Raw genomic sequence first — 24,011 nt, forward strand, 5'->3', positions numbered from 1 at the left:
CCTGGCAAGGGTGGAAGCAGACTGGCTTGGCAAATCATCACTGTGTGCTGGATTGAAATTCTGCTTCAGGTATGGCTGCAGATAAAAAAGCGCTTCCAGATGAAGGTTGGTAATGTAAAGTGCACTGCACGATTGATTGGGCATGGGGGGTAAACTCTTGAAGCACTTTATCAGTGACAAGGAGGTGATTGTAAATGGCAGACATGCTTGGTACAGTGCATTATTTATGTATAGCTAGCCCTATTGAACTTCTTACATCATCGAGTTGCTATGTGTGGGATCCTGTAGTTGGCACGCACTGGTCTGACAGCAACTACCAATTGCACAATCCCATCCATAGACTTGAGCAGACCCTGTTAGGGGTCTTCAGCACGTTTTCCCAACCAGGGCCTCCTTCCTCTACCTCATTTGGTCCCAAGCTAGTTTTCAGTGTGCATGGCCCTTTAAGCTGCTATAGGTAACACAACACTTCCTGCCTGCCCACTCCACGCCCCCTCAGTCCCAACAGGTGACCTCTAATCAGAGCGGTTTTACACCTGGGAGTCTACCAAAACTATTTAAATATATCTGACCCAGGAAGATTCACTGGGGGATGTTGTATTTAGGGGAGGTTCATTTGGTTGGGCGGAAGACAAATTCTGCAACACTTCTGGCAGCAATCTTGCCAGAGAGAAACATCTAGGCAGCATCTCAACCACATGATTAATATTGCCATGACTGTTCTCGCCCTTGCTCACAGCAATTTTCCCCTTATTTAAATTGCCTTACTGCTCCTAGCAAGGTATTTCAAACAAAAATAAAGTGAAGCTTTTTTATATTTTTAATATCTGTAAATGTGCTTGCATGTACTATCCAAATGTATACTATTCTTTTATCCTCTCTGTCCAATTGTCTTGAGTGCTTTATGTAGGGCAGCAATAAAAGTGGAAGAGGTTCAGATGAACTATTTTGTGTGTGTATACTTGATATAGGAAACTGTTGAGTAACCTATCCCCATTTGCAGCCAAGTCTTCTTCATGACACAGGCTATTTGCTGCTAGGCATTTTTCAGGACTCCAATCTGGGGAGCGTGCCCTTGAGTGCAAAACATGGCAATCCTCCTTTGTTTCACTTGATGAAACATCACCTCAACGGTTTCTCAATGCAGAATGCAGCGTTTTAAAGTAGTTACATACAGAGCTTTAAAATTCATGACTTGCTCAGACAGGCAGCTTGCTGTTTGAATGGAGGCTCACCATTCAAAAGAAAACACACAAATACCAAATTTTAGGGAGAAATAACCATTCAAGAAAAGTCGGTGGAATTTCTGGCATTGCAGCATTCCAGCCCAAATTGCACCAAACAGGTATTTCAATCCTAATATCTCATCTGACGAACAATTACCACTGTGCGTAAGTTGAAAACAAAAAATCAAATTCAGAGAATTCAAAGGGGAAGCTTTTATGATTAGCTTAGCATCAATCAGTGTTAACAACAAGGAACACACTATTACAACACAATCAGTTTAGTAGTCATGCAGACATGCACTTCACTTCAGTAAATTACTTTCCTGTTCAATCCCCTTGTCTTTGATATGCAACATTCTCTGTCCAAACAGTGAGCACTATGGGTCAGAAATTTACCACCGTAACGATCAATTTAGCTCCATTTTTTGGAGCTAAAAGGTTTTTTTTGGAGCGATATAAATTTACGGTGATTTTGCTAGTTTTGCCAATGTTATAATGCTGTCGTTAAAAAATAAGGGCCATTTTTTGTGATGTAACTTGGGGTCAAACCCAATGATAACACCGTTTTTGCAAGTTTCTCCAAGATGGATATTTTTAAAGGACAGTTCTAAATACCATTTTTTTAAAAAACTTGCCTTACCTAGTTGAGTCCAATCGAAATCAGCGTTAACGGGGCCATCTTGGGAAACTGAGCTAAAAGTTAAAGCTTTTGGAGGGAGCAAAACCTATATTTTATATAAAAATTACTTAAAAATGTTTACAGCATTTCCTACAAATGTATATCCAGCATTCTAGATAGTTGCTGTTCTTTATTGAGAGGGAGTAAATGGTACAACACAGAGCTAAAGAGAGACATGACTGTAGATTCTAGTATGCTGTTATTGTGTTTATGAATGCTGGATATGCTTGGGACAGTATGGAGGGTCACTAAAGGGCGATTTTTTGAAAATCAATGTTTAGTGGATTGCAAATTGATCACCCAAGACCAGCAACAGGAGAAAATTGCAGCTTTGAAATAAAACAGACACTGGAGCTTAGCTCTTGAGACCGAAAGCATATTTGTCAAATATTTAAACGTAACTCTTTTTGAAAACCAGTGATCCCACAACGTCGGTGGAAAGGATCTTAACTTCATTTGAAATCCAACATTTTGTACCAGTCTGTGGTAAAAAAAATAGATTTGATATACTGAAAAAACATAAGAAAATCAGAGATCTCTAAACATGCCATAGAGTGTCACTTCTGCTTATGCAAAGACATCCAATGAAATCTATATTCCCCAGATGCTATATGTTGATATTTAGAGATGTGAAGATTAATGAATAATGCAGTCAGTTAATCGTGACCTGTATCTGATTATGAATTGATCCGGTCAACCATTATAACTGCTGGAGCAAATTAATTCAAAAGGTATAACCAATATACAAAAGATAATTTAGAAATAGTAAAACACAATTGAAAGTTTCGGAGATGGGACGCGAACAGTTCTGTGGTGGCCGATATCTCTGCCATCCATAATCAGGTCAGTGGGAATCATTCCAACTCAGGGTTTTGTGAACAAATCCCTCCTGTTTAACTCAGGCTACTATAGCTATTAGTTTAAGGAGCTGGGGCGAAATGCAAACAGAAAATGCAATTTAAGGATACGTTAAGATTGCCGAGAGCCCCGTCTTTTTGTGAACAAACTCGGCAAGTTGCAATTGTGTCTCTCATTTCATTGAACAACGTTAACCTGGAAATCTAAATGCTTCGAGTGTTGGGCATGCGCAGAACGGGTGTTATTTTTAAGGTGAAAAAATTTAGCTCCGTCCTTAAAAACGAAGGTATTTTAAGGCTACGCCAAAATTTTAAAAACTTTTGGCAAAACCTAGGCCTTATTTTTTTGGTGTTATTTCAGCCTAAAAAAACATCCATTAATCGGAAATAACGCCAAAAAACTGAGCTATTTTTCAATGTGGAAAGTCTGGCTCTATAAGCTGTATAATTATGTAACTGCTGGGAACAGCACGACAAGTCTGGACCGGATTAAGCATGCTTCTTTAAAATCAATAATATCAATACTTCCTCTCACCTGAAGAGCACACTGCTTCTGCAACCAAGCTAAGAGGCGAAAATTAATCCCAACTGTGGTAAGCAAATTCAAGTACTAGGACCTAAACCAGCAATATTTTGTTGCTGAATCAAGCAATACATCCACTTACATTAGTGAAATGAATTAATTTTGCACACTGATGCCATCAACACAAAATGACATTTTCTGTTCCATGAATGTCTTACCTGTCGAAGCTTGTCGGAGATAGTAAAATCCTCATAGAATTCATCCAAACACTTGGTAATGTGACCTGTTTCTCGTACAATCTCTTCAGTATACAAACAGTCAAAGAATAACATTGAAAGTTGCTTGCAGGGAACTTCTTCAGCCTCTATTTTCTTAACTTCCGTTCCTACTAAAACAGAATTAAAGATAAATGGAAATATTATCTCATAAATCCAAGTTATACATTTCCCGTATTTACATAAAAAATATTTGTTCGATTTTGCAATGAACAATGGCTTTAACCTGCAAGTAAACTACAGAACATACTGAGCACCACTGATGCTCCAACACACTGGCTCCGGAATTATGTTCGGGGAGGAACCCAGGTGTTCGGGTTTCCCGCAGGCCCTGAATGTGAGGCCTCAGCTTCCCGCCTGCGGCCAGCCAGATTAAGAAGCTGGCTGGCTGTCGGCGGGTAGGCCTCAGTTGCGAAGGGTGCGTCCAGCAGAGGGATTGCCGGAAGTGGGTCGGGATCGGCAGGAGGGGGGTCGGGATCAGCAGGACAGGATCGGAAATCAGGTGGGGAGGGTCAGCAATCGAGAGGGGGAGAGAAGATCAGGAAGGGGTCAGCAATCAGAGAGGATCGCGGGGAGGGATGGTGTTGCATGATCCACAGGATTGTGGCCGGGCTCATCATCATCACTGCGGGGGGGGGGGGGAGAAAGGAGGGAGGGGCTGGGAAGCCTGGGAAGGTGACAGGAGCCTCGTGGCGGGGTCTCCGATCACAGGGGTGGGTTAGATAGGGACCCTGGATACAGGAGGTACGTATAAATTCACTTGCCTCCTGGATGCAGCAGTCCCTGACTCTTTTTAACTGCCAGTTTTCACGAATTGTGTGAAACCCGTCCACAGGCAGCTAAATTCAAAATGGAAGGGAAAATAGAGTCTTGCAGCTTTATTACAACATCTAAATTGAGGTAATGCCCCCTGGCAGCGGGTTGGTCGCCTGTTCCCCTGTCCCACCTCTGGAAACCAGAAGTGAGCGTATTGGAGGCGGGATCAGGTCAAGATTCACATTTTTAACAATTTAACTGCCCCCACAGTCCAAACTCACTCATTTTTAACAGGAAAATTCCAGCCACTCCTCATGAAGTGATAGTATGCAATTGTCCATGCAGGAAATTTCCAGTTTAGACTATGCTATCAGAGGTGGTACAATCCACAGTACACAGCACCTTGGGGCCACTCATGCACACCTGTAAATAGTCAGTTCAAGGGCAGTACTGCCAGAGGCGCACCACCACATAAGCTGCTCACTTTCAATTGAGGGAACATATTTGGTGCATAAAAATTGGCAAGGAAAATAAATTTAAATACATTTGATTAGCAAATGCTTAGTGAAAAGTATATTTTCAAGGAGATTGTGTCAGGATGTTGCAGATATCACTATAAGCAATAATTACCTGGATAAAAATTATAATGTGCACAGAGTGAACAATTTTTTTTTTAAAATAGAGGATTACTGTACATGTTTCACACAAGTTACATATGGTTTGCATCACAACACCATAGTTACTTGGCCAAATTGCCTAAATATTGCATGGCTCACCTCTGAGATGAAGCAGATTCAATATGGCTATACAGTCAGCAATACAAGCAGCAGTGTTTTGCCAGATTTGCAGTTAACCTGGGAAGTATATAGGCGGTCTTTACTGTCAGATTATGGTTGAATAAACATCATAGAATCATATAAATTTACAGCACGGAAGGAGGCTATTTCGGTCCATCGTGTCTGCGTCGACTGACAAAGAGTTATCCAGCCTAATCCCACTTCCCAGCTCTTGGTCCATAGCCCTGTAGGTTACGGCACTTCAAGTGCACATCCAAGTACTTTTTAAATGTGGTGAGGGTTTCTGCCTCTATCACCCTTTCAGGCAGTGAGTTCCAGACCCTCACCGCCCTCTTGTTCTAATTTACACTCATGAATTGGACTCAGAAACTCAATGCAAATTAATCAAATTTGTAGATATACCAAACTAGGAGGGTCAGAGGAATTGAAAAAGAGGCAAGTCAAAAATTACAGAATGAGCTAGACAAAATATGTAAGGAGGCAGAACAATGGTAGATAAAGTTTTATACGGACAAATGTAAAGTAGTACACATTGAAAGGAAAAATGGGCCACACACATACTCCATGAATGATGTTGAAATTAATATGGATGAAGTTAAAAAAAGACCTAGAAGTCTTAGTGGACTTGGGGCTCAAAATGTCCAACCAATGCAAAGCTGCAATCAGTAAAGCCAATAGAATGTTGAACTATATAGCCAGAATAGCAGAATACATATCAGAGAATGTCATGTCAAACTGTGAGACCACACCTTGAGTGACGTGTTTAATCCTGGGCAATAAAACAATATCAGAGGTCTAAATAAGAGGAAAAGCTGGTGAAACTTGGGCCCTTCAATATTGAGATGAGGGGGCCGAAATTCAGCCTCCCGATAAGGCCTCTTACGACTGGAAAGTGACGGCCACACGGTGGAGTCGAGTGGCCGCGGATTTGCTGTCAAATGGCCGTCGCTCAAGAAATTCTCCTCAGGAGTTTCTGCAGCGACGTTGAGATCCGTCCCGTTCCCCCCACTGCCGCTGCGCTCCTGTAGATGCGTCGTTAAAAACGTCATCAGAGCGCGCACTGCAGCCTCTCTGCCCTAGAAGCTAAATTCATTTTTAAAAGCCTACAGCCTTTTGTGTTAGTGCACTGTGCCGGCTCAAGACCGCCAACGGAGTTCAAAGGGGTATTGCGTGCATCTCCATTTTTTTCCCCAAAATTTTTTCCGACATCTGAAAACTTTCTCACTTGCCCTTTTCATCGCGGCCCGGTTGCCTCAATCTGTACTCCACAGAGGTCTCATTGTGAAGGTTGAGCTTGCAGAGGCAATGGGCTCAATGCTGGCAGAGGAACGCCTCCTGCACATTGTGCACGGCAGGGAGGCACGCAGGAGAAGGAGGCGCCATCAGCAATGGCTCCAGAGGCAGCGGGCAAGGGAGGCAGCAGTCATGGATGGCCAAGATAGAGAAGGCAGTGAGGTTGGCCAGGAAGGACCCAACGTGAGGAGGGGTGGGGGGTCAGGTACGCTTTCCGCCCGCACCAGATAGTGGGTAACATACAAAGAAGGCAGGATGCACATGAGGCAGATGCTTGTCAGCAGCAGGCTACAGAGGCCGAGGAGCATGAAGAGGATGAGGGAGAAGGCAAATGAGCCAGCTGCCATAGGCGGAGCCAAGAACAGAGTTGAGGGAAGGCGGCCCTATCGTGCAAGGGTCTACAGGCAGCAGTTTTCCTTTATGGACCTGATGAATGACCAATGTCTCCGCAGGCTCCGATTCAGGAAGGACATAGTCAGGGAGCTGTGCAATCTCCTGCGGCCAGAGCTGCAGCCTCAGACAAGGCCGAGGACAACTCTGTGCGTGGAAACCAAAGTTACCATAGCATTACATTTCTATGCAACTGGTTCTTTCCAATCTGCCACTGCAGACATTTCGAACATTTTCCAATTCTCCGCCCATCGCTCCATCCATCAAGTTACAGATGCTATCTACAAGAGAAGGCGCAAATATATTTATTTCCCGATGAGCAGGAAGAAGCAGATGGACGGCAGACTGGATTTCTGCGCATTGCGGGGTTCCCCAGGATTCAGGTCGCCATAAACTGCACCCACGTCGCATTGAGGGTGCCACAATGCGGAGATGTTCAGGAACCGAAAGGGATTCCATTCCTTCAACGTCCAGCTGGTGTCCGACCACCAGCGCAAGATTATGGCAGTTGATGCCCGGTATCCAGGCGGCAGCCACGATGCCTTTATCCTGCGCCAAACCGGTGTACCTGCCGTGTTTTCGGGCCAAAACCAAAATTCTGGCTGGCTGCTTGATGACAAAGGATATCCACTGTGCACTTGGCTGCTGACTCCTCTTCGCAACCCCAGGACTGCTGAGCAGCATGCCTACAACGACTCTCATTCAGCCACCAGGTGCATAATTGAGCACTGCATCGAGATCCTTAAGCAGAGGTTCTGTTGCCTGGACCACTTAGGTGGAGGGTTACAGTACTCGTCTGAGCGAGTCTCCCTATTTGTGGTCGTCTGCTGCATGGTTCACAACCTGACAATCATGAGTGGCCAGCTATTGGAGGTGGAGCCAACAGTAACACCTCAGGAGGAGGTGCAGGAGGAGGAGGAGGACCAGGATGTTTGTCGCCAGCCACCCAGGAAGCGTCGTCGCCATCCCAACCCTGCAAGGGAAGTGCAAAACCGTCGCATTGCTGCTTGTTTCCGATTAGTTAATGCCCACTTCACCCTTCATTTTTGCATTTCCATAGCCATCCCAATGAGTCCTTTCACACATCATTGCCCACAGTGAAATGATACACTTGCACAGATATGGGAACACAAAATAAAGATTTATTACAGAATAAAGGTGCAAAAAACATACACAATAATTTCTCACCTTATGCATCTCCTTGTTATGCAAATGTATTCTGCTACAATGCTGCACTGTCGCCCCTGTGGCTTCCTCATTGGTCTGGGAAGGCTGCGATCTTTAATGTGTAGAAGCTACAGATGTCTTTCTAGGATGCCCTCGACCAGCTCTGGCCCTGGAAGGGCAGCCTGGAGATTTGTCAGCACCCAGTTGCCCTTGGCTCGGGCGCGTCCATACTTTGAAGCAATGGCGGAGTGACAGGACTGGGATCAGGAATGCTGTGATCCCGAGAGAGCACATCATCATCGTCATCCTGGTCCGAGGAGCCTGCGCCACTCCCCGGGGGCAGCACATCACCAATCTGAGGGAGCACAGGTCGGTGATATGGCACGCCACCGGAAGGTCCCCCATGGACCGTGGTGGACCCAGCTGCGATGGCAACACTGAGTTCTCGTGTGGCATCCAGCTGAGACTGCATGAGAGCAGACACAGGCTCGACGCCACCAGAGAGGACAGCAGTAAGGTGCTCCATGGCCTGTTGCCCAGAGTCATTAAAGCATTCTGAGCTTCCAGGGCCGCGGCTATCCTATCCAAAGCAGCACTGATACGCTCGTTCACTTGTGTCTGTGCTGTAATGGCAGCTGCCACATACCCAATGAGTCGCGGCATCACAGCTGGATCTGCACGGTCAATCTGGGAGTCCACCATTGCCTGCACACTAGCAATGATGGGTTCCATGGTGTGCGCAGAGCTGTTAACAATGCAGGAGGCGGACTCTTCCATGCTTCTGACCACTTCCGACAGTCTTTCTGGCACCCTTGCCACTGTCCTGAACATCTGGGAAAGCATGGCCTCCACCCTTCTTTCATAAGCCCCATCAATGCGCTCGTCTGAGTCCTCTTCAGCAGAATTCGCACGCACACCCGCCCCCCCACCACCCCTGCCGGAGAGATGGCACCCGAGGTTCTCTTTGCCCCTCACCATGCTGCAGCCCACTAGGCCCCGGTACAACACCCAGTGCAGACTCCTCTGCTATCTCTAACTGATCGGACTGCGTACTCCCAGTATCTGAGCTGGCGGGTGTAATTGTAGGAAGCAGTGACGTGGTGCTGCCAGCAGTGTCCCCCTCTTCCTCCGCCTCATCGGACATCACGCCAACATATGGAGTGGCCTCCAGGGTGTCATCCAGGCTTGTGCTCCCAATGGCCTCTAAGGTGTTGGCATGGCCATGACTGTCAGTGCCATCTTGGCTCTCATCCAGGCTTTGGCTCTCAATATCATTAGTCTCCGCATGGCCATGGCTGCCAGTGCCCTCAAGGGTGTTTTCCTGGCTTGGCCTCCCAATATCCTCAGGAGCCTCTCCCTGGCCTCAGCTCCCAGTGCCCTCAAGGCTATCATCCTGGCTTGCCGTCCCACTCACATCAGCGTTATGTCCCTGGCCTTGGCTCACACCGGCCTCTCATCTGCAAGCAACAATTGCACAAGGGCTGTCGTGAGGGGGAGGTAAGGAATTGACGCATGCAGGCTGCAACTTGCACACTTTCATAAGGAAACGCACAGTAGGCGCTGCCGCTTTCAGGGAGAGATAGCATTAAAGGAAGGCCTTCACTTACCCATGCTGACCCCAACGGGATCGGTACTACTGGAGGCCACAGGGAAGGCAGCATTTGTGCCCATTAGCGTCTGGACCCTTTTTTCCAGTGGAGTGAGCTGCTGTATGTCAGCCTCGCCACCACCTGTCCTCTTTTGCTCCATTCGGTTGTGAGCAACCTTGGCCTGCAAACAAAAGCGGCTTGCTGAGTAGCAGTGTCATGAGACCTCAGAAATGAGTGCACAACTGTGTGTCCCTGACATTCAGCTGTAACTATGACATGAAAGGGAGCCTCCATTGTGAGAACGCACACATATATTTGCAGGCCTCAACAATCAAATGCTGTTTCAGTGACTATGTAGTGAAGGTGCGAAATAAGAGGATGAAGAAGAGGCTCGCAGATGGAAGGTCAGGAGTTAGTGGAACATGTACTCACTTTCATCAGACAAATGATGTAATTCATCTTTCTGTGGCATTGGGTTGGGTTGTGGTTATGAATGGAGGCCCCCGAGACCTCCTCAGCAATCTCTCTCCAGGCATTCATGAAAACTCCGCGAGTTGGTCTACCTGCATCGGGGTACAGGACGCACCTCCTTATGCCACAGCCTCCATGAGTGTCTCCAGTTCAGTGTCAGAAAATCTGGTTGCCCTCCTTGCAATTGGTGCATCAGCCATGGTCTCTACTCAAACGGCTTGCCTACTCCGGGCCTAGCTGCAAACGCTGCCCTTTAAGGCGGCCAGGGAGCAGCTAGCTCGTTAGCAGCAAATCAGCAGTAGCTGAATTTCGCAGTCCAAACACCATTCCGTACCCAGACCGCTGCAAACTGCTGATTGCCACCAACCAATACCGCTGGGCACCATTTTTTTTTTAAATACTGAATTTCGCTCAAATGGCTGCCACACCCATTGCGGCAGTAATGACCGCCAAAAAAAGGTAGGTGCGCCCAGTTTCCGGCGGAGGTGAATTTCGGCCCCCAGATGTCTAAGAGGTGATCTTATCAAACTCTGCAAAAGTGGTAATAGCATGGAAAAAGGTAAATTAAAAATGTTTTAAATTAAACTGTGGAACATGGGATCATAGGTTTAAGCTAGTAAAAGGTAAATTCAGTACTGTTATCAGGAAGTTCTTATTCACACAAAGAGTGATCAACACATGAAATGGACTCCCAGATTGAGTAGTCCAAGCAAAAAATCCTGGAATCATTTAAGAATCAATTAGATGTTTCTATGAGGGGACTTTAGGATCTCTGAATGGATGTGCTAAGATGGCCAGAATGGGCTCTTTTATCTGTCTATTATCTTGCAAGATTGTTGACATTACTAGTTTTGTATTGTGCACCCATGTACAATAAGCACTGGTTTGAGAACTGCATAAATTAACTTCAAGCACAATTCTTATATTGCAGCCAAAACCACTTTTAGCACAGAAAGAAAGACTTGCATTTATATAGTGCCTTTCACAAGCACCGGACATCCCAGAGTGCTTTCGAACCAATGAAGTACTTTTTGAAGTGTAGTCACTGTTGTAATGTAGGAAACGCAGCAGCCAATTTGCTCACAGCAAGCTCCCACAAACAGCAATGCGATAATAATCAGATAATCTGTTTTAGTGATGTTAATTGAGAGATAAATATTGACCAGGGCACCAAGGATAACTCCACTGCTCTTCTTCAAAATAGTGCCATGGGACTTTTTATGTCCACCTGAGAGAGCAGACGTCTCATCCAAAAGACAACATCTCTGACAGTGCAGCACTCCCTCAGTACTGCACTGGTGTGTCAGCCTAGATTTTTTGTGCTCTATTCTCTGGAGTGGGACTGGAACCAACAACTTTCTGACTCAGAAACAGAGGATGCTACCAACTGAGCCATGGCTGGCACACAGAACTCTCAATAGGTTATGACTGCAGATCCCAGAAGCTGACTGTGCCATCCAGTCCTCCATAACGTTTAAACTACGTGCAAAACACGTCTCTCTCCAATCTTTATCCCAAGTTCTTTCTACGAAATTCAAACAGAATTCATGGGTTCAATGAAAACCGTAACTGAATCATTGAGAATGCGGTGTTGTTTTATACTCAAAATGAAAAAAATCAGTAAGTTATAGAAGAGTGCTTTTCACTAAATATACACAGCAGTATTGAATAAAGGCAAACCAGCTTCATTTCAAGCACTTTTACATTTAAAGCTTCTGTGGTTCAGATCAGTTAGACAGACATCCATCTACCAGCTCCCCATGTTTACACAGAAAAGACAAGGGAGAAAGTTTTATCCAAATAAACATGTGAATCAAGCAACTTGATGTCTGTCATTGGTGATCCAAACTACAGGAACGCTAAATATAAAAGTGCCTTTGGAGTATAAAGATATTTGCTCCCATTTTGCTAGAGGCATCAGAATGCTTATTTCTACAGTGTGCATGACTTTTAGTTTAAAATACATCACAAAGTTACTTGTGACACCACTTGCGATCAGTTATCCCCAGACTGCTGTGTAAGAGGCAAAACTTCAGTTATCTTCTCATATTATTTAAAACAAATCTCTTGCATTGTAGTATTGTCTTTCTTTCTGAAGGTGCTTAGCTTTGTAAATGAAATCTGTTGCTGCATATTGAAGTACCTCTCCAAATATAATGGTGACATGTTGCCTACTATATTTTATTTGACCACATCTGTTAGCAATAACAGAAACAAAATTGATTGTGGAACCAGAATCTGAGCTCTGGGTTCTTATATGAATGGAACTTTAATTCTGACATTGAAATTCTTTAATATAAAATGAAATATATATTGTAAAGTTATAACCGAGAAAAGAACTATTTTAAGTGGATTAACACATCAAACATTCATACCATTATCCCAATTTCAGGACCCATGTGTTCCAATCTGAGAAAATGAAAGGAAAACTTAATTACCTACATTCTATACCATGAAGATCTTCACTGCCACTTGGAAACTTCTATAACTCCCATGTTATCTCAATCCGATGCTGTATGAGAGCTAGGACAGTTTGTGTGCATCAGTACCAGGGAGTTACTGATTGCAGCTTGGGTCATTTCCAAATAGGAGAGAAAGTAGACAAAGCAAAACACATAAAGGTCAAGGTGCTATTTGCTGTGTTTCAGCACTTTCCAACAGCTGGCTCAACAGTGGCAATGGCAAAACATGGGCCATGCCTCCTACTCCCAACGTTGTAGACAACATTGCAAGAGGAAAAAACATTCAGTATTTTAAAATATAGAGAAAAGTAATCTCAATGCATATATAGTTTGCTGCAATTTGGAGCTCAATTCAGACTTCCATTTAAATCAAATCAAATTGAAATGAACCAATTGATGCTGATTGGAGTTATTCCCTACAGCAGCTTTGACAGCAGTAATATACAATGCTATTCATACCTAGTGTTGTCCATTCACAAGAAAAAGGCGAGACTACTTTCAGGTTAGTCACAACATTAGGATCCTGGAAAAATGCCTATGGGGTGAAAACACAGAAAATGAATAAATAAAATAAACTGATTCAGCAAATATTTATTATATGTATTTCTCAGATATTTCTAAATATAAGTGTGTCAGCCTTGGACAAGTTAGCAGCACTCTTGCCTCCGAGTCAAAAGGTTGTCAGTTCAAGTCCCACTCCAGAGACTTGAGCACAAAAATCTAGGCTGACACTCCAGCCGGGGCGAGTTTGATGCAGGCGGCATTGGTGCAGCGTGGGAAACCCGCTCTGTAGTGCAGCCCGCCCTCTCCCTTCAATCTTCCGTGGGTGGTGCTTATTATGCCCAACTTGCGGGTTTCCTGGCCAATTAACTGGAAGCGAGTCTGATGACTTCATCTGATAACGCGTCATCAACTGGTTTCCTTAAAAGGGACCAATGCCAACTTTTTTTGACAGTTCTTCTGTCGGTGTTTTGCAGCATTGAGCTACTGCAAATACTGACAAACACTGCATAAAAGTGCATGGCTGCACCCAGGCTCTCTCATGACTCCCTCCAGATGCTTATGGAGCATGCAGGGGAGGTTCTCTTTCATTCCAATGGAGACCAACGCAGCCTGGTTGCACAATGCACAGGAGGGCACACACAGGGATGTCATCTGGAAGAGCTGGCTGCAGCGGTGCAAACCTTTCAATGATCTCAGTAGATCACGAAACGTTACTGCAAAGCCACACTCAACCTCATCCTGCTGTGCCACTCAACACATCACCATCACTCCCTATCTACATTATTAGTTCCCCATTACACTAGCCATCCTTCAGACTCACCCTCATCCTTTTCCAATCATACCAACTAACACCACACTTGGGCCCTTTAGCCAATGTTCATGTGTAGTTAATGTTTTTGTGTTGTCAAACATTGAAATCTTTATTTTCAGCACTTTGGGTTCTTGGACTGATTTGTGAACACCTTTGGAAATGGCTTAGTGAGTTGTAGTGAATGGCGAGACATGAGGGTAACCCTCACAATGGTCATCAGTGTAAAAGGAATAGGTTGGACATTGCAGGAATGCTTTATGGAGCTGGTGTGGGGTGGTGCCAACGTGGCGCATCATGTGACAGTCAGGGTGTACAACGTGAAGTGAAGTAAATGTAGCCATGGTGAGGCCATCACTGGCGTCCTGGGCAGCAATGTGATTGGGTGCTGATGCTCTGTATGCTGTGCAGCATCAGGTAATTGAGGAGAAGGTTGGTGTTGTTGGTGGTGATGCTGGTGTGTTTCGTGATGTTGGTGTTGAGACTGATCGTGGTGGGATTCTAAGGACCAAGGTGAGCACAAAAATCTAGGCTGACACTCCAGTACGCACTGAAGGAGTGCTGCACTGTTTGAGTTGTCGGAGCTGAAATTCAGTGGCGACAGATTACCGCCGCTATGGTTGTGACGGCCAATGTATAGATTTTCACTTTTTAAAAAAAAATGGCCTCCAGCGGTAATGACCCTTCCGAATTGGTACTTTGCAGCGGTGTGGCTGGGTTAATTTGGGGCGCTATTCACATGGGGAAATTCACCCTTATGGTGATTTCCAACCATTGAGGCAGCTGCTCCCTGGCCTTCTTAAAGGCCAAGGTTTACAGCTAGGCCACGAGGCGGGAAGGCCTTGCATTGAAGGTCAGAGCTGGTGCTGCTGTGGGAAGGAAGGCAACCCGATTTTCGGACGTGGAGCTGGAGACCCTCATGTAGGCTGTAGAGGGAAGGAGGTGAGTCCTGTATCAAGATGCAGGGAGACCAAGTTGCCAAGTCTTTAATAATGCTGGAGGGAGATCGCTGTAGAGGTGTCACTCCAGTGTAGAGGGACTTCCATCTATGATCGGATGGCGACCCAATGTAGGAAAATGGCGACCCAATGTAGGAAAAGGCTGAATGACATCATTCGTTTGATGAAAGTGAGTATCTGTTCCACCAACTGCTCACCTTCCATCGGCGAGCCTCTCTTTCATCCTTCTCTTATTTCCCACCTGCACTATTTAGTCACTGAAGTAGCATTTCATTGCTGAGGCCTCATAATGTGTGTGTATGTTCGCAATGGCGGCCCTCTCATCTCACATTTACAGCTGCATGTCAGGGACACACACTTGTGCTCTCATTTCTGATGCATCATCATGGTGCTACAAACCAACCATTCTTTGTTTTGCAGGCCAAAGTTGCTCACAATCGAATGGAGCAAAGGAGGACTGTTGGTGGCGAGGCCGATCTTCAAATCCTCACAACCTTGGAGGCGAGGGTCGAGGCGCTCGTCAGCAGAAATGGTGTCTTCCCCGTGGCCCACGGCACTGCCGATGCCAATGGAGGATGTGAAAGCCCTTCTTTAATGCTATCTTTCTGTGAAGGCACCTACTGTGCCTTCCCCTCTGAAAGTGTGCTACTTGTGTTAATTCCTCACCTCCCCCTCATGGCAGCCTTTCTTCCATTTATGCTTGCAGATGAGCCCCCCCCACCGTGGCCTCCGGTACTGGCAATGCCGATGTGGGCAGCATAGGTAAGCGAAGGCCATCCTTCAATGCTATCTCTTCCTGAAAGCGACAGCGCATACTGTGCCTTTCCTTCTGAAAGTGTGCTAGTTGCAACCTCCATGCGTCAATCCCCTACCTCCCCCTCACGGCAGCCCTTCTCTCATTGGTGCTTGGCCGAGTGGCAGCCGAGGCGAGGGAGATGCTCCTGCTGAGACATGGTCGCGGGGCCTGGAGGAGACCCTTGATGACAATGAGACAGATCAACATCCTGACACCATTGAGGACATTGAGGGATCCAGCCTTGCTGACACCCTGGATCTCACTTCATCTTTTGGGGACATGTCCTATGAGGAAGAGGAAGAGGAGGACACTGCTGGTAGCACCACATCACTGCTTCCATCCAGACGCGCCAGCTCAGATACTGGGAGGACACGGGTTGATCTAGTTCAGATAGTACAGGGGTCTGCATTGGGTGTTGCACCGGGGCCTAGCGGGCTGCAGCATGGTGACGGGGATAGGCAACCTCAGGTGCAATCTCTCCGGAGTTCTGCTGAGGAGGACTCAGACGAGTCCAACGATGTTGGGGCTTATGAAAGAAGGGAGGCCATGCATTCCCAGATGTCAAGGCTGCCGGAGAGGCTGTCGGTGAGGAGCGTGGAGGAGTCTGCCTCCCATATTGTCGACAGCTCTGTGCACATTATTGCCTGTGTGCAGGCGATGGTGGACTCCCAGATTGTCCATGTGGATCCAGCTGTAATGCCGCAACCTGTAGGTGATGTGGCAGCTGCCATTTCAGTACAGGCGCAAGGGAACGAGCGCATCGGGGCTGGTATGGAGAAGTTGGCCACGGCCCTGGAAGCTCAGAATGCTCTTATGCACTCTGTGCAACAGGCCGCGGAGCGTCTAAGTGCTGACATATCTGGTGGCTTGGAGACTGTGGCTGCTCTCATGCAGTCTCAGCTCGATGCCACCCGACACCTCAGTGTTGCTTTCGCAGCTGGGTCCACCACGGGCCACGGGGGACCTTCCAGTCTGGCGCCACAGCACCGACCTGAGCTCCCTCAGATTGGTGATGGTGGTAACGTGCCGCCCCCGGTGAGTGACTCAGGCTCCTCGGACCAGGATACGGATGATGTGCTCCCTCAGGATCACAGCATTCCTGGCCCCAGACCTGTTACTCCACGCATGGCCTCGCCAGAGCCAAGCCAAATTGAACCCTCCAAGGAGGGTGCTGATCAGTCTGCAGCCGGGCCTTCCAGGCCCAAAGCTGGTCAAGGGCGTCCTAGAAGGACATCTGCAGCTTCCACACAGGGAACACAGCAGCCTTCAAAGACCCATGATTCAGCCATAGGGGAGACACTGAGGCGCAGTAGTAGGATAGGCACGCGTAAGAGGGGTTATATGGAAATGCACAAGGCTGGCAAATGATGTATATCTGTTACTTTTCTGCACCGCTTTTTGTTGTGTTCGTTGTTTGGAATGATTTTGATGATTAAATCTTCATTTTTACACCTATATCTGGGCAGGTGTATAATGTGACGGTGGGCAATTATGTATCAAGCCACTCATTGGGATGGCCATGGAAAGTAGAAGATGAAGGGTCATTCGGGGATGAAATTATCTGAATCGAACAGCAATCAGAAGTGTCTGCACTTACCCTACAGGGTTGGATGGCGACGGCACCTCCTGGGTGGCTCGTGACGCGCATCCTAGTCCTCCACCTCCTCCTGCGCCTCCTCCTGCGGTGGTACTGCTGGATCGACCTCCAGCTGCTGTCCCCTCATGACAGCCAGGTTATGTAGCATGCAGCAGATGACCACAAAGACCTGTTCAGGCGAGTACTGCAATGTTCCATCAGAGTGGTCCAGGCAACGGAACCTTTGTTTCAGCATATCAATACAGTGCTCAATGATGCATCTGGTACCAGAATGAGCGTCGTTGTAGGCATGCTTGGTCGCAGTCCTGGGGTTGCGAAGTGGAGTGAGCAGCCAAGTGGACAGGGGATATCCCTTATCCCCCAAGCAGCCACCCACAATCTTTGTTTGGCTCAGTGAAGAGGGCGGGCACACTGCTTTGGCACGGGATGAAGGCATTATGGCTGCTGCCTGGATCCTGGCATCAACTGCCAGGATCCGTCGTTGGTGGTCGCACACCAGCTGCACATTCAGGAAGTGGTATCCTTTTCTGTTGATGAATATTTCTGGATGGTGTTGTGGCGCCCTCGTTCCGACGTGTGTGCAGTCGATGGCCCCTTGCACCTTGGGGAACCCTGCAATCCGGTCTGGCGCTCCACTTGCTTCTCCCTGGTCATCGGGAAGGAGATATATTGGAGTCTTCTCTTTTATAGCACATTAGTGACCTGCTAGATGGAACAATGGGCGGAGAACTGTGAGATATTAGAGATATCTGCACTTGCAGATTGGAACGAGCCGGTAGCGTAAAAGTTCAGAGCTATGGTCAGTTTTGTCTCAACGCTGAAGAGCTGTCCTCAGCCTTGTATGAGGCTCCAGATCTGACCACAGGATACTGCAGAGCTCGGTCAGGATGTTCTTCGTTCTTCGCACACATTGCTTGTTGCTGAGCTGCAGGATGGAAAATGGACGTCGGTACACCCTTGGCTTAAAGGGCCTCCTTGTCAGAGGTATGTGCTGGGCCCCTCCGATGCCAGCTGGTTGAGCAACTTCTCCCTCTTCCTGTTGATGTTGTGGAGCCTCTGCAGTCTGCTGTTGGCAAGGTTCCTCACCCACTATCTGGTGCGAGGGGTCAGCGTACCTCATCCTCCTCCTCACGTCATTTCCCTCCTGTCCAGCCTCTGGATGTTGAGATCTGTGGCCATCTGCAGGCCCTTCTACGTGTTGGGCAGCCATGGCTGCTGCCTCCCTTGCTCGTTGCCTCAGGACCCGTGCCTTCCTGTCTCTGACAATGTGCAGAAGGCATTCCCCTGCCAACACTGAGCCCATTATAGCTGCAGGCTCACTTCGTTGCCTCTGTGGAGCAGAGAATAACGGCCACCAGCCACGACTAATGAGTGAGTGAAAAAGGTTTGCTCACTCTGCAAAAGTTCTCACAAGTCTGCTGCCGTTTTTCCAAAGTTGGACAAAAATCCGTGAAAAATTCCGATTAGCAAAAACCCGATCGCAACACATCAGCTGACGGTCTCCAACAGTGTACCGACCCAAAAAGCTGGCGGGGGCACTGTCACAAACCAGCCAGCCTTTTTTATCCTGAAAATAGGTTCGGGGGCGGAGCAGCAGCGGAGCACACTTTGATTGCGTCATCACTGCCGCAAACCCCATACCGCCATGGAAGTCGGCCGATCGGTGCGGAAGCAGACAACGCCCCAAAAACTCCCATGGTAAATTTTGGTCGTGACGGCCAGTTGACAGCAAAGCAGCGGCTATTGGATTCCACCGCAAGGCTGCCACAAACGGGCGGTAAAGAACCTTATCGGGTCCCTGAATTTCGGCCCCGTCATCTTTCAGATGAGACATTAAACTGAGGCCCCTCTCTCCGCTTCAGGTGGACGTAAAAGATCCCATGCACTATTTCGACGAAGAGCAGGGAAGTTTAGCCCAGTGTCTTGGTCAATATTTATTTTCAACATGGACCATTTTCCATACCTCGGTAGCCTACTGTCAACAAGGGCAGATGTTGATGACTAAGTCCAACACCGCCTTCAGTGTGACAGTGCAGCATTCGGTCGCCTGAGGAAGAGAGTGTTTGACGACCAGGATCTCAAATCCAGCACCAAGCTCATGGTCTACAGAGCAATAGTGATACCCACCCTCCTATATGCTTCAAAGACATGGACTATGTTCAGCAGGTTCTCAAAGCGCTGGAGAAGTACTATCAATGCTGCCTCCGCAAGATCCTGCTAATCCTTTGGCACGATGCAGAGAGAATATTTCCACTCATAGGGGAAACTAAAACAAGGGGCATAGTCTCAAAATAAGGGGCAGCCCATTTAAAACTGAGATGAGGAGGAATTTCTTCTGTCAGAGGGTTGTAAATCTATGGAATTTTCTGCCCCAGAGAATTGTGGAGGCTGGGTCATTGAATATATTTAAGGCAGAGATAGACAGATCTTTGAGCGATAAGAGGATAAAGAGTTATGGGGAGCAGGCAAGGAAGTGGAGCTGAGCCCAAGATCAGATCAGCCATGATCTTATTAAATCGCGGAGAAGGCTCGAGAGGCCAAATGGCCTACTCCTGCTCCTATTTCTTATGTTCTTAGGATAGGCGCACCAACATCAGTGTGCTCGCTCAGGTCAACATCCCCAGCATCGATCAGCTCCGTTGGACGGGCCACATCATCCGATGCCCGATACGAGACTCCTAAAATCTCGGAGCTCCGACACAGCAAGCGGACCCCAGGAGGGACACCCTCAAAGCCTCCTTGAAAAAGTGCATCATCCCGACACCTGGGAATCCCTGGCGCAAGACCGCTCAAAGTGGAGAAGCATCCGGTAAGGTGCCAAACACCTCGAATCTCATCGCCGGGAGCAAGCTGAAGCCAAGCGTAGAGAGCAGGAGTGCACGGCAACCCAAGACCCCACCCACCCATTCCTTCAAACAACGCCTGCCCCACCTGCAACAGAGACTGTAGGTCCCGCATTGAACTCATCAGTCACCTCAGAACTCATATTTAATGTGGAAGCAAGTCATCCTCGACTCCGAGGGACTGTCTAAGAAGAAGATTTATCCCTCAATCAACATTGTTGAAGCAAATTATCTTGTTATTTCATTACTGTTTGTGGGACCTTGCTGTGCACAAATTGGCTACCTTGTTTCCTACATTACAACAGTGACTACACTTCAAAAGTACTTCAATGGCTATAAAGCGCTTGGGGACATCCTAAGGTCATGAAAGGCACCATATAAATGAAAGGGGTCAAAATTCAGTACCGCCATTTTTGAGGCGGTGTCACCGCCTTAGCGCCGGGCGTTAGGTGCAGCCTCAAATTGCCAAATTCAGTTTTAACTCTCAAAGATGAGAGAGCAGTGCTAAAAAGTGGTGTTGCACACTCATCCTCGGCACCAACGGGGCAGAAGCTCAGGAGACCAACTTTATTTCACAACCGGAGGCTGCCGCCATGCGAGGAAAAAAAACAGAAGGGGAAAAAAAAATAACTAAAACTTCTCCGATCCACACACACACTTCCCCACTCTTAAAACTAATGAAAACATGCAGAAATAAATAAAGAGATTAACTTACCTTCTTTTCTCAGCGATTCTGCCCGAAAACCGCTCTTTAACCGCCACTTTTTTCAGGCTGTACAGCTGCCTGCCGGTATGGCAGCCATACAAAGCAAATATCGCGACAGAGGCGTCAAAGATGCGTTGTACACTGGATGATGTCACCACACAGGGTGGAGGTATCTGGTGCACTGTGGAGGTATCTGGCTGATATGCAAATAAGTTTGAGCGGAAACTCAGGGGAAGGGAGGGAAACACTTTTCAAAACAGGTGAAATTTTGGGTCCAATTTACACCAGAATTGTCGATTGCGTCCAATGCGGAAACACTACCTTGATTTTTCATAATTATGCAAATTAATTTGATTGGGAATTTGAACTATAACCTAACCAGTAGTACAATTTCAAGCACAGTTTTGGTACAATTTTCCTACTGAGCACAAACCCCTATGAATTTGAAAGGCATAAATATTCAGTAGGACAAACAATAAAAGGTTACTATTCATTTTGTAGACAAAAATTTCTAGGATAGAAAAGTTCTAGTATAGTCAGAGCATGTGATCTAGAGCAGTGCAACGTCATTAATTTCTACACACAGCATGTGGTGTGATTTGATGGCCTAATTCTGCATTAACACTGCCATATACTTCTGAACAGATCAAAGCCATTATAAATAATTTGCCTTAATCATAGCAACAGGTTAATCATAATACATTGATATTCATAACAGCATTCAAGAGATTATTTTATCCACTACTGCTTTAAAAATTATATTTAAAAAGATAATTTTAACAGCAATTTTGAGTTGAGATCTGATAAACAAAAACTGTTAGATATGTATCAGCCCAAAACAATTATTGGATACGAGATCGATAAATCAAAGAAGGGTTTTCAAAATTATATGATCGCTAAACAAGATTCTGTTGCAGGACATTTGAAGATAAATTATAGACATTTTCGTAGCGACAAAAATACCATTGGCTAAATATGTACTTTGATCATTTATGAAAAAATAACGGGAAGTTAAAACAGCACTTACCAGTACAAATTTATCCTTATCATAAGCCTGAAAGTATTCATCAAAACTGAAAATCTGGACAGTGATCCTTCCGTGCATTGACCTAACAGGGCGGAAAATGCAAAAATAAGAGGGGGAACATTGTTTATTACAACGCGTGTCATTTCAATATCAGCTTTTAAAAGGTGATTGAGTCGTTTTTAAGCAATAAAATGCCAGGGATTTTATTTTAAAAGTAGTCACAATTCTTTAAAAGCCCTCAATTCAGAGTCTTCCCTCTGGCCGGTTAATAAATGTAAATAATAATAATAATCCGTTAGTTACATAAATAAATGAGCCTATTAACTTAATGAATGAGCCGGGAACTTTCTGCTAAGGCTTCCCTGGCCTATGTTTCTGCTCAATGGACACTCTGACCCCCAGCCTGAGCCCTCCTCACTTCGCTGCCGTGGGGCCCCCGTTACCGCAGCTTTTACCATTTCGCAAACAGATCTCTGATTTTATTATCTTCCATGAAGTTGATCTTCTTGTTACTCAGATGCCTGAAAGTAAAAGCTCGTTCCGCACCCCTATCCACAGCCATGCTTTGCTCCAATTTGCGAGTTGCTAGGAAACGTCCTGCTGCGCTCAAATACTTCCCTGGACTCCTGCTACCAACCTGTCGGTTCCTGGTTGTCTGTTTTGTTCAGCTGTTCACATAGTCACATCTAGATTTCAAGCAAGTATTTGTAACAGGAAAAGTGCAAGCGGGATGCCCGCACAGATTGTGCCCAGTTTGTTTTAAGGTGGAGGAAGAAGGTCCATGACATGCAAAACTTCCAAGAAGTTAACGAGGGGAAATTTCTCTTTAACTTCTGAAGTAATTGTGTGAAACTTCAAAATATTAATCCAGTTTTTCAACTCCGACCATTTTACAAATGACACAGCCAACTAGGGAGCTGGCTATCCTAGACTGGGTGATGTGTAATGAGAAGGGACTAATTAGCAATCTTGTTGTGCGAGGCCCTTTGGTAGAATTCTTTATTAAGATGCAGAGTGACACAGTTAATTCGGAAACTAGGGTCCTGAACTTAAGGAAAGATAACTACGACGGTATGAGGCGTAAATTGGCTAAAATAGACTGGCAAAGGATACTTAAAGGGTTGACGGTGGATAAGCAATGGCAAACATTTAAAGATCATATGGATGAACTTCAGCAACTGTACATCCTGTCTGGAGTAAAAATAAAATGGGGAAGGTGGCTCAACCGTGGCTAACAAGGGAAGTTAAGGATAGTGTTAAAACCAAGGAAGAGGCATATAAATTGGACAGAAAAAGCAACAAACCTGAGGACTGGGAGAAATTTAGAATTCAACAGAGGAGGACTAAGGGTTTAATTAAGAGGGGGAAAATAGAATACGGGAGGAAGCTTGCAGGGAACATAAAAACTGACTACAAAAGCTTCTTTAAATATGTGAAGAGAAAAAGATTAGTGAAGACAAACTTAGGTCCCTTGCAGTCGGATTCAGGTGAATTTATAATGGGGAACAAAGAAATGGCAGACCAATTGAACAAATACTTCGGTTCTGTCTTCATGAAAGAAGACACAAATAACCTTCCGAATGTACTAGGGGACAGTGGGTCAAGTGAGAAGGAGGAACTGAAGGATATCCTTATTAGGCTGGAAATTGTGTTCGGGAAATTGATGGGATTGAAGGCCGATAAATCCCCGGGACCTGATAGTCTGCATCCCAGAGTACTTAAGGAAGTGGCCCTAGAAATAGTGGATGCATTGGTGATCATTTTCCAACAGTCTATCGACTCTGGATCAGTTCCTATGGACTGGAGGGTAGCTAATGTAACACCACTTTTTAAAAAAAGGAGGGAGAAAGAAAACGGGTAATTATAGACTGGTTAGCCTGACATCAGTAGTGGGGAAAATGTTGGAATCAATCATTAAGGATGAAATAGCAACGCATTTGGAAAGCAGTGACAGGATCGGTCCAAGTCAGCATGGATTTATGAAAGGGAAATCATGCTTGATGAATCTTCTGGAATTTTTTGAGGACATAAGTAGCAGAGTGGACAAGGGAGAACCAGTGGATATGATGTATTTGGACTTTCAAAAGGCTTTTGACAAGGTCCCGCACAAGAGATTGGTGTGCAAAATCAAAGCACATGGTATTGGGGGTAATGTACTGACGTGGGTAGAGAACTAGTTGGCAGACAGGAAGCAGAGAGTCGGGATAAACGGGTCCTTTTCAGAATGACAGTGACTAGTGGAGTGCCGCAGGGCTCAGTGCTGGGACCCCAGCTCTTTACAACATA

General features: G+C 46.1%; 1 protein-coding gene across 9 annotated transcripts in view; it reads right to left on the reverse strand.

The window, feature by feature from the left end:
• Window positions 1-22,452, reverse strand: part of LOC139275031 (cilia- and flagella-associated protein 300-like) — a 106,458-nt gene extending 84,006 nt beyond the window's left edge. For 2 of the 9 annotated variants that reach the window (XM_070891909.1, XM_070891908.1), the window contains exons 1-4: window positions 22,181-22,334; window positions 21,726-21,807; window positions 12,945-13,020; window positions 3,504-3,673 (exon numbers count right to left, since the gene is read on the reverse strand). In XM_070891909.1, coding sequence (XP_070748010.1) covers window positions 3,504-3,673; window positions 12,945-13,020; window positions 21,726-21,807; window positions 22,181-22,287 — 435 coding nt within the window. In that variant the 5' untranslated portion in view covers window positions 22,288-22,334. The other 7 variants (XM_070891915.1, XM_070891914.1, XM_070891907.1 and 4 more) reach the window with 7 other exon arrangements.
• Window positions 22,453-24,011: the final 1,559 nt, after the last annotated feature.

This window comes from Pristiophorus japonicus, chromosome 10, assembly GCF_044704955.1.
Source record: "Pristiophorus japonicus isolate sPriJap1 chromosome 10, sPriJap1.hap1, whole genome shotgun sequence".
NCBI lineage: Eukaryota > Metazoa > Chordata > Chondrichthyes > Pristiophoridae > Pristiophorus > Pristiophorus japonicus.